The sequence below is a fragment of the Heterocephalus glaber genome, unplaced genomic scaffold, assembly GCF_053883595.1.
Source record: "Heterocephalus glaber isolate CG9 unplaced genomic scaffold, H.glaber_assembly_v1.0 deba00001504, whole genome shotgun sequence".
In the NCBI taxonomy this organism is placed as follows: Eukaryota; Metazoa; Chordata; class Mammalia; order Rodentia; family Bathyergidae; genus Heterocephalus; species Heterocephalus glaber.
Window position 1 is genome coordinate 4,877,072 of NW_028258324.1, and position 11,762 is coordinate 4,888,833.

General features: G+C 36.3%; 1 protein-coding gene across 8 annotated transcripts in view; it reads left to right on the forward strand.

Annotated features, from left to right (window-relative positions):
- The window catches only part of Dock3 (dedicator of cytokinesis 3), a 633,495-nt gene that overhangs the window by 349,837 nt on the left and 271,896 nt on the right, over positions 1–11,762 (forward strand). For all 8 annotated transcript variants that reach the window (XM_004834160.4, XM_087186904.1, XM_087186907.1 and 5 more), the window contains 2 exons: positions 7,858–7,899; positions 8,498–8,652. In XM_004834160.4, coding sequence (XP_004834217.2) covers positions 7,858–7,899; positions 8,498–8,652 — 197 coding nt within the window. The remainder of the gene's footprint in view (positions 1–7,857; positions 7,900–8,497; positions 8,653–11,762) is intronic.

The following is an 11,762-nucleotide window of genomic DNA, read 5'->3' on the forward strand; positions in this document are numbered from 1 at the left end:
AATTGAACAACTTTTGCATACCTGGGTTGAAGCCAACTTGGTCATGATGTATGATATGTTTTTTATTCATTAATTTTATTGGTACATTTTAAGTATACAATATAATGACATTCTTCATTAGGAATTTGTACCTTTATATGGGATATCTTGGTTCTTATTTTTTCCCCATTCCCCAGCCTTACCTTCAACCCCTCCACCCCTTCCTATTTACAAAGACTTTGTTTTTTATTTTCTTCCTTTTCTCATATTTATTCCTTTCCCTTCTTTCCTTTCCCTCTCCTCCCACTTCCCCTTCCCCTTTGGACCTTTTCTTCCTATTTCACATAATCTATTATATGTTTTGATCCTTATTTACACTTTCAGTTTCTCACACCAGAGAAACTATTCAGTATTTACACATGTGTCCTATTCACTTCACCTAAGAGTATAGCCTCAGTGTGCATCCATTTAGCTATAAATGTCTCTAGTTTCTCATTCTTGATGGCCGAGTAGTACTCCATTTTATTTTTTAAAAACCACATTTTCTTTATCCAGTCTCTAGTTGATGAGCAGTTGGGCTGTTTCCAAGTTTTATCTGTTACAAAGTGTGCCGCTATAAGGATGGGTGCACATATATCGCTGTGATATGACTTGTAATTCTTGTGGGAAGATGCCCAGCAGGGGAATAGCTTGGTCAAATGGGACTTCTCATCGTAGTTTTTTGAGGCATCTCTATACTGATTTCCACAGTGGTTGCACCATTCTACACTCCCACCAACAGTAAAAGCCGTCTATAAAAAAGCAACAGCCAACATCATGCTAAATAGTCAAAAACTGAAATCCAGGGCCAGGGATTTAGCTCAGTGGTTTTGTCACCTGCTGTGCAAGCACAAGGACCTGAGTTCGATCCCCGGTATGAGAAAAGAAAAAAAAAAACTGAAATCCTTCACACTAAAATCAGGAACAAGACGAAGATATCCACTGTCACCACTCCTGCTGCATATAGTTTTGGAAACATTAGCCACAGCAATTAGACAAGAGAAAGAAATATAAGGAATAAAGATAGGAAATGAAGAAGTTAAATTGATACAGAAGACCCCAAGAACTCCATCAAAATCTTCTACACTTAGTAACCAAATTCAGTAGAGTAGCTGGTTACAAGGTCAACACACAAAAATCAATAGCCTTCCTGTACACGAACAACAGACTCACTGAGAGAGAAACTGGAGAAACAACTCCCTCCACAATAGCATCCAAAAAAAAAAATGAAATACCTAGGAATCAACCTAATGAAAGAACTGATATATGGTATTTTTAATGAGTTGTTGAATTCTGTTTTAGAAATAGGGGACATCTGTATTTATCAAGGGTATTGGCTTGCAGTATTGTTGTAGTTGTTGTTGAATCCTTATCCCATTTTGGTAATCAGGGCAATGCTGGCTTCATAGAATGAGTTTGGAAACATTCCTTTCTTTTGATTATATGGAAAAAAATTGAGGAACCTTGGTTTTAGCCCTTCTCTAAAGGTGTAAAATTCAGCAATTCAATAGGTTGTCAGCTTTTCTTAATTGATAGAGGTTTTATTAATACATTAATTAAATTGCTTATTATGGATCCATTTCAATTTTAAAATATTTTCTTCATATTTTGGTAAGTCATGTGTCTTAAGAATTTATTTTTTTCAAAATTTTCTGATTTATTAGATGTAACTTTTTAAAATAATGAAGTATCTTCTAGATTTCAGTGGTATCTATTATCTTGCCTTTTTCAGTTCTAATTTTGTTAATTTGGGCATCTTTTGATAAGTTTGGCTGAGGGCCTATCATCTTGTTTATCTTTTCAAATAACCAACTCCTTAATTAATTGATCCCTTGTAATTTTTTATAGTTTCAATTTCACTAAGTTCCCCTCTGATTTCTGGTATTTCTTTCCTACTACTGGTTTTGGAATTGGTTTTTAAATTTTTTTTCTAGGACCTGGAGATGAAGCATTAGGTTATTTATTTGGAATTGCTGTGTTTTTCTAATATATGTACTCATAGATATAAACTTCTCTGTTAGAAATATATTCATTGTGTTAGATTATGATACATTATATTTCTATTATCATTTGATTGTAGGGATCATGAATTATCACTTTCCTCTCTGTTCATTTGCTTGTATCCAGATCTATCTGCTGAGGCTGTATTTCTGTCCAAAGTCAATAGGCATAAAAATATGCTGAATTTTTCCTTTTACTACAGCACAATAAGGAAAGACTCTCCTTCACCCACCAAGCCACTATTCACTCAGTTCCGTAGCACATTGTTTTAGTTAATTTTCTTATCTTTCTAAATACCAATATTTTACCTGGTTGCTAACCCTCTCAAGATGCAGTTCTGGGCAGAGAAGCTCAGCAGGTCCCAGCACCCGGAAGGAAGCTCCCCGCCTGTATCCCAGGCTCCTAGGGCAGAGAAGGTGAGCGGGTCCCAACACCCGGAAGGAAGGTCCCTGCCTCCATCCCATGCTCCTAGGGGAGAGAAACTGAGCTGGTCCCAGAACCCGGAAGGAAGTCCCCCTCTGCCATCTCAAGCTCCTAGGTCAGAGAAGGTAAGCCGTGTGGGTGCCAGAAGCACTCCCTCCCGTGGAAATGAGAAGACACGTAAACAAGTCTCAAAAACAGACTTCTGGATCACCTACAGCAACCCCAAATGGAAATGAGATGAAACAATCTGATACTCAACCACCTAGACTCTCTGAACTGGCAACAAAAGAGGATCTGGGAAAAATGAAATCAGAAATAATTACTCAGATAACAGCAAAGATTTTGCTCTGGGGGCAAGACATGATTAATAAATCTAGAGAGGACACAGATAAAAAAATAGAGGATCTGAGGAACATGATGGAATCCCAACATTGGAAACAAATGGAATCCATAAAACAGATACAAACAGACTTCCAAGAGATTAAAAACTCCATTGAAAGTCTGCAGAGCAGAATGAACCAATGTGAGGATAGAATTTCACATATAGAAGAGAAGATTGCAATTAGTGAGGAGGAAAAGAAAAATTGCTTTAAAATTTTAAGGGAACATGAGAAATCAATCCAGCAGCTGCTAAACGATGCAAAGAAGAACAACATAAGACTGATTGGAGTCAATGAAGAAAGAGGAGAGAGTGCAGATGACATAAAAAAACTGATGGTGGAAAACTTCCCAAGGAGGGGAAAAGAACTTGACATACAGATAAGTGAGGCATAGAGGACTCCAGCTAGCCTTAATCAAAAAAAATCTACACATAGGCATATAATAGTTAGGATTCCAGAAGTCCAACACAAGAACAAAATTCTACAAGCAGTGAGGGAAAAGAAACAAATCACATACAAAGGAAAGCCCATCAGAATCACAGCAGACTTCTCAATGCAAACCCTCAAGGCAAGAAGAGCTTGGAGTGATGTATTTTAAGCCCTAAAGGAAAACAGCTTCCAACCCAGATTGATGTACCCTGCAAAACTCTCTTTCAAAATTGATGGAGAAATAAGATACTTTCATGATAAAGAGCACCTCAGGAACTTCATGAATACCAAAGCAGCACTCCAAAAAATTTTAGACAATACCCTAGGAAAAGACAATGAGGATCACAACCCCAGGAAACCCAGCAGAATGAATCCGTTGGGCGTGACAAACACAAAAGGGGAGAATCCAACAAAAACAAAAAGTCATGACAAGGCTTTTAAAACTTTTGACTTCATCTCCCTAATGAGTGTATAATTCAATCTTGTTATTGTACTGATTAGTGTTTTTCTGATTCTAGAGTTGCACATCTTTCCTTGTGCTGTACTGGCTGTTTATCATCTTATGTCTACTTTTTAATTGGGTTGTCTATTAATGAGCTCTAAGAATTCTCTAAGAAGTCTTAAAATTGGGTGCTAAACATCTTTCAACACTGTTTTTGTTTTTGTTTTTGGCTTTTCTGGGTCCTTTGTACTCCTACATAACTTTTAAATTTCAATATCCAGTTCTTCATTTATAGCAAGTATACACAGACCTGAATTTTATATATACCTTGTGTTTTCAAATCCTGCTAAATTCAAGTACAAGTTCTAGGGGCTCCTAGAGATTTCTTAGTATTTTCTCTGTAGATGATCATTTCATCTACATATAAAGATTTTGCTTCTGCCCTGCCAATCCTATCCTAGTTGTGTCATTTTATTGCCAGACTATTTTGGTGGGGACTAGGTTTCAAAGTTTAATGGACGGATAAAGAGTAAGCATATCTGGCCTTGTTCCCCACCTTAAGGAGAAAGCATTGTATCTTCTCCATTCGTATAAGGCATTCTCGCTGGAAGTATGGAGTACATGTCTTTAATCTGTTGAGAAGTTTCTGTTCTACTTCTAGTCTCCTGATAGCTTTTACCATGAACAGCTGTAGAATTTAGTCCAATACTTTTTCTCCAACTAGTGACAGGATCATATGGCTTTTTCCTTTCCTCTGTTAAAATGATTACTTTTGGGAGTGGATCTTCCAATGCTAAACCACCACTGCCATCCCTATAACAAAACCACTTTCTACATCCTGCCAGATCTGACTTCCAGTAGTTTGTTTTGTTAAACAAATTTCTATCTATGTTCATACTTTTTTCTTCTGTTATCTTTATCCAATTTTAGGATTAGCACAATGTTGGTTTCCTAAAATGAGGGGAGAAGTGTTCCTTCTTTTTTCTGCTTTAATTGTTTGATATAATTTATCATTTAAAATGTTTATGAGCCTGCTGTTGTCATATAGGTAGGTTTTCAAGCTAGGAATATACTTTCTTTAATAGGTGCTATTCAAATTTTATATTTCCTCCAGAGTTAGTTTCATTAATTTGTCTTCCAAGGTACTTCTTAGAAGTTGTCAAATTTATTTCAAAAAAGATTTTTGTAATATGCTTTCTATATCCTTTTAAATTCTGTAAAATCTGTGGTAATGTCTCCTAGATGTTAATATTGTAATTTAAAAAATGTATAACTGGTATTGTGTAACAGGAAGAAAAGGTCTAAAAGAGCAGGGGAATTGGGAGGGGTAGGGGAAGGGAAAAAAGGGAGAGGAAAAACTATGAGAAGAGGAAAAAAAATGGAAACAAGGTCTTTGCAAATAGGAAAGGGTGGAGGGGGTGAAGGGAGGGCAAGGGAAGGGGAAAAAAATAAGAACCAAGAGACTCATGTAAAGGTACAAGATCCCAATGATGAATGTAACTGTATTTTATACAGAAAATGTACCAATAAACTTAATGGGAAAAAAAATGAAAAGAATTCACAAACTGTAAAGCTACCCATGGGGAAAAAAAGATGCAGTTCTCTGAATTCCTATGGTACCTCTGTGTCCTAACAGAATTGACTACCTGGGTTTTTCTTTTTTGGGGGGTAGGGTACCAGGGATTGACCTTGGGTCCCTGCGCTTGTGCAGCAGGTGGTGAAACCACTGAGCTAAATCCCCAGCCCCCTACCTGTTGTTTTTGATGAATACTCCGGACCAGCCTGTAAGTGCAGGCTGCCCATCATCTTCTTACCCATCTAAATTTCTGCATGTAGATGTTTAATAATTAGCAAATATAACCATTGAGGCACATTTAAATTAATATTTAATTTTGCTTTAGTTTAATTTCAGATTACATGTATGTATTTGGAAATTAAATAAAACCATTCAATTATAGCACTCATTCTTGTTACCCATGTAATGTGGAACATTTTACCAAGTGAGTACTACCCCACACCTTTAGGCTGTAAGAGAAAGCTACGTAGAAGCTCTCATTATTGAATTTACCAATACTGGGCACTAAATGTTTATGATATCACCATTCTTCTTGGCCAGAGTTTACTTCTACATATATTTATTATTATTATATCCTATAATAACCAGTTATACTAGGATACCAGTTCTGGATAACAATTACTATCCACTTACAATATGACAGGTAATATGCTGGGTTAACCTATGAGGTTGAGTTAGACACAGAATTTTACCCTCATTTTACAGATAAGAATATACACAGCTAGTAAATGTGAGTCAAAATTTAAAACCATGTGTCCCAACTTCTCTGTTATGACCCTATCATATACATTTCCATTGTGAAATTTGAGCCTCACAACAACCTCCTGGAAAAGATAAGATAAGCCTCTTTTTTTTTTTTTCCTGTGAGTATTTTATTTATCACTGAAGAAAGAAAACACAGCAGCAAGTTCTGTGTTGGCTTCAATACGACCAAATAGTTAATCTTTAAAATAACTACTCCAAAATTGAAGTCAACACAGTCATTACTAGAAATTATTTGTTGAAAGACTCTATTCTGGAGAAAGAAAATTAGGAAAAAGAATTTAAACAATTTCTGCAAACCACATTTATAAATATTGTCATATTTAAAATGCTTGAAAGGCATGAATTCTCCATTAATGGAAAGCAGTTTCCTATTGGCAACAGAAAAAAATTCAGCGATAGTTTACCAAAAAGTTTTAAGTTTAAAAGCTGTATTGTTTCAGGGTTTGCACTCAAGCAGTATTGTCATTACAATAAAGACTGCGAACTGCTTTATACTCACCTCAAGTAAAATCTACAGAAAATCCCACCGACTCCAATGTTTACTGCACTTAGAGTGAACCCAAAAGCTTTCTAAATTTAGTTAATAGTAAATACCTCAAAATACCTAAAGAGGTATGTTTCAATTACTAATGGTGCGAAAATTGTTTCAGATCCACTGGTTTAAAGAGTCTTCAAATAACCTATTCTTTAATAGAACCTTACCTCATTCCAAATTAATATCAGGTATTTCCAAATCAAAAGAAAAAAAGACCTGTTCTATAGCAAGATACAGGTATTACTCAATACCTGATGGGTTCACATTTTAAATTTGTTAGTTTTTCTTTTTTTTGTAAACAAACGATTGATGAAATAACGCAACACCTTAAATTCCAGAAAATGGCATGGTTTCCCACCATCCTGTGGATAGGGTGAATGATCAATCTATTACATAAGATTAATACAAGTTCATGCTTTTGTGTTATGGTGAAATGTTAAAGAATCCAATTTAGACTGAAGTACAAGTATAATAATCCTTGAATGTGATCAAACCTATGTAAGACACGAAAGTTTGAATCCATTCTCTTGGGACTTAGCATCGTACCGTGGTCCAGCCATCTTCATCAGTCTCATTTTTAGTACGACGAAGAGATTCCCTATCTTTATCAGCTCTCCATGAGGCCTTCTCTTTTTCACCTTCTCTTTTTCACCTTCTCTTTCTTTTTCTCTATCTCTTTCTCTTTCTCGATCTCTTGACAGAGCTGGGGGAGGAACACGACGAGGGGGATCCCGCTCTTCTGCCCGGTCATAAGATAAGGCTCTTATCTCAACTTTACAATTGAGGAAAACATACAGATTGTCTAAAGTTTCATAACTTATGAGTGGTATAGCCAGATTTGGATTCTGCTTCTTCTAACATCAGCCAACAACAGATAAACTGCATGGAGAGATGTCAAAGAGAAAGTCCCTTCTTTAAAGGGCTCCAGTGTGGAAAGACTTAGGAAGCTGGACCAGGCATCTCTGAAAATGGTTTAGCAAGAGATGATGTTGCCCGAATAAAAATACAGTAGCAAGCATCCGCCTGTGACTTGTTCAGTACTCAGAGTTAGAGAGACTGGGGTTTGAATATAAACATTGCCATTTTCTTGTTCTATGACCTTCAGCACATCACTGCCTTACTCTAAGCTTTAGTTGTCTCCATTAAATATGAATAACTAACAAGGTTATCACAATCAAATGAGGTCATGAAGGTAAAAGGCATAATAACTGCCTAGCACATAGATGGTATTTAATAAAAGTTACTTTTCTTCCCAGTAGTGTAAATATTTCTCTCTTTCTTTCTACAGCATTTGTCTAGCCGGCAGAGTGTACAACAGAGCACATCCCAGGTAAGTGATTTACCCATGTCTCCCAATCTTTCCCTTCAGTTCTTTCTTTTAAGAGAGCGTAACATCTGAAAGCAGTAAGAAATGACAGACACCCTTAACTTCTTGATTGTGTGGCGACTTTCTTCTTGTGTCTCGAGCTCCAAGCAGATTTTGCCATTTCTATATGAAAATTTACATAAATACAGTTATAAGTACTAGATTGAGATTAAAATGAATCAGTTTGGGAGAAAAAATGTTATTTAGAATAGTAACTATTATCACTGGTAACAGTGTAAATCCAGTGCGTCAGTGTCATGAAAGCATCACTAAGAAATGACTTTGAAAATTGTTCCCTAGAAAATTTAGATTTGTGACTTGGAGAGTTGAGTTTGCTTGTCAGAATTTCTGTTCCCCTCTCTCCAGTATGTTTTCTCTTCCCATCTCCTTGCTTGTCCATCTCCACCCAACTCTATGACACAGCAACCCTTACAGGCACAGAAAGCTTCTTCATTGTCTCAAATAATACCCTCAGCAGTGTGACAGAACTTAGTAATTTAGTTTTTGTTTTTATCGTTAATATTTATAAATGGAAATCACTAGTGTTTGCCTTCCTCATTAGGTAGACACAATGCGCCCACGTCATGGGGAAGCCTGTCGGATGCCAGTGCCACATCACTTCTTCATAAGTCTGAAGAGTTTCACCTACAATACCATTGGGGAAGATACTGATGTCTTCTTTTCCTTATATGACATGAGAGAAGGCAAGCAGATCAGGTAAGATTGGACATTTCTGTAAGATTGAGACTCTATATTAGGATGATGCATATCATAGGCATCTTTGGCCTTCAGAGAGACAGATTCATGGAATGAAGTAAAACAAAATAAAATAGCTTTGTCATATTAGCTGGGAATTTAGCCCCAATTCTCAGTATGCCTTGAAGTCATCTAAACCATACCATATGTAGACTTTTTTCCTATGCTTACAAGAGTAATTGAAAAATATTGTGAATGTTTAAATTAAAAATAATTTATAGTAAAAGACTTTATCTTTACTTCCCCTCCAAATAATCCCCCTCACTTTGAGCACACCATTTCACCAATCTTGCCATTTTTTGAAGGAGTTCTGGAAGGTTTCTTCTGTGACTGTCTTTACAAGGTGTGATAAAAAATATTGTGGGTGTTGCTTTTGAGTGCCGTTCATTGGAAAAGCAGGCTACATTAACAAATAAAAAGATCTTTTAATATTAAAAAAAACATTATGGGTGTCCTCATTCACCTTATTCAGCAGATGTGGCAACATCCAAATTCTTGCTCTTCCCCAAAGTCAAAATGACCACAAAAGGTAAATTTTTCAGTTGATTCAGGACATCAAGACAACTACGATGGTGCAACTAAAGGCAGTCATAAAAGAGGACTTCCAGGACTGCTTCAGAAAGTGGGAAGAATGATGGGATAAGTGTGTTTGAAGTGAGAAGTATTTTGAGTGGTATTAATTGCAGTGTGTCTTATTGTAATCATTTTTATTTAAACACATATCGTATTTTTTTTATCACACCTCGTATTTCTCCGTGGAGACTCATAATTAAGTTTTGATCACTGCTTCAGAGAAAGAAAAGTATGCATCTGTTCAGTCCCAGAGAAAAACAGATGAGAAACATAAAGTAAAGCAAAGGTGGCAAAGACACCAAGCTCAAGAGTACAGGAAATCCTGGACCATGTATTACTTACTACATGTGAGTGAGAGAAAGAGGCTGATATCGTTCTGTCTGGGGCACCTGGAAATCTTGATGTCAGTCTAGCCCCATGAGAATGCCTTCTGGACAGAGAGGAAAGTTAGCCTATGTTTGTCATTCTTTTGAAACCTAGAATTAGAGGAGTGACAGTAGAAGGAGCTGACAGGCAGTCGAGTCACCCATGTTGGCAGAGCACTAGAGCCCTTAAGAATAAACAACTACAGCAGTGCTTTCTCCCTTGAGTGATAGGGTGGAATCAAGGAGACGTTAGGCTTCCTTTCTTCTAGAGGACACAAGGTTTGGATGGTGTGAAATGAAGTTTGTGGAAAACATGAAATTTTTAGAGTTCAGACTTTTTAAATTCAGTTTATTGGTACATTTTAGGTATATATTATGATCACATTCATCATTCGGAATATGTACCTGTACATGATATATCTTGGCTCTTATTTTTTTTCCATTCCCCTGACCTCCTTTCAACCCCTCCACCCCTCCCTATTTAATAAACTTTGTTTCCATTTTTTCTATCTTACTTCATTTTTTACCCTTCTTTCCTTTGCTCCACTCCCCCCGCCCTAGTTCCCTTTCCCCTTTGAATATTTTCTTCCTATTTCACAATATATATGATACATTTTGGTCCTATTTACACTTTTACTTTCTCACAACAGAGAAACAATTTGGTATTTACACGTGTGTCCTGTTTATTTCACTTAAGATTGTGGTCTCAAGGTGCATCCATTTAGCTATAAATGTCCCTAGTTTTTCTTTATGGCTGAGTAGTACTCCATTTTACAAAAAACCCACATCTTTTCCAATCACCAATTGATGGGCATTTTGGCTGTTTCCAAGATTTAGCTATTACAAACTGTGCTGCTATAAACTTGGGTGTGCATATATTGCTGTGGTATGATTCTTTTAACTCTTTTGAGAATATACACTGAAGCAAAATAGCTGGGTCAAATGAGACCTCTAATCCTAGTTTTTTGAGAAATCTCCACACTCATTTCCACAATGATTGCAACAGTCTGCACTCCCACCAACAATGGAGAAGGGTTGCTTTTTTCCAGCAGCCCCACCAACATTTGTTATTGGTTGATTTCTTGATAGCCATTCTTTCTAGAGTGGGATGGAATCTCACTGTTGTTTTCATCTGCATCTCTTGAATGATCAGTGATGTTGAACATTTTTTCGTATGTTTATTTGCTGATTCTACTTCATTATGTGAGAGATGTCAGTTCATTTCAGATGCCCATTTTTGTATTGGGTCTTCAAATTTGAGAGGTCTGATTTTTTTAAGTTCTTTATATATTCTAGATAAAAGTCCCTTGAGGAACAGTTGGTAAAATTTTTTTCTCACATTATAAGTTGTCTCTTCACTCTGTTTGTGGTTTCTCTTGCTCTGCAGAAGCTTTTTAATAAGGTGAGATCTCAGTTGTGGATTCTTTGTGCTAGTTCCATGGGACTGAGGTCTGGTTCATAAAGTCGTTTCCTATCCTATTGTCCTCGAGTTCTACTTAACCTGTTTTCCAGCAGGTTTAATATTTCTGTTTTAATATTTAGATCTTTGATCTTTTTTGTTTTAGTTTAGTGCATGATGAGAGATATAGGTCTAGTTTTAATTTTTGGCAAGTTAAAATCCAGTTTTTCCAGTACCATTTATTAAAAAGGCTATCTTTCCTCCAGTGAGGGTGTTTAGTTCCATTGTCAAAGCTGAGGTGGCTGAGTATGTCTGAAGTATATCTGAATATGTCTGAAGTTGTTTTTGCATCATCTGTTCCATTGATCTTCAGGTCTGTTTCTTTGCCAGTATCATGCTGTTTTATCATAGTAGCTTTGTAGTATAGTTTTAAGTTGGACATTGTGATACCCCTGCTTTGTCTTTGTTGCCTAGAATGGCTTTTGCTATTCTAGGTCTTTTTTTGTTCCAAATGAATTTTTGGATTGTTTTCTGTAGTTCTGTGAAATATACTGTTGGAATTTCAATCTGGATTGCATTGAATCTGTATAACAGTTTTAGAAGTATGGCCATTTTCACTATATTGGTTCTTCCTACCCAAGAACAAGGGATGTCTTTCCATTTTCTTCTCTTTTTTTTTGTATTAAATTCTTTTATTGGTACATTGTAGGTATACAACACAATTACATTTCTCA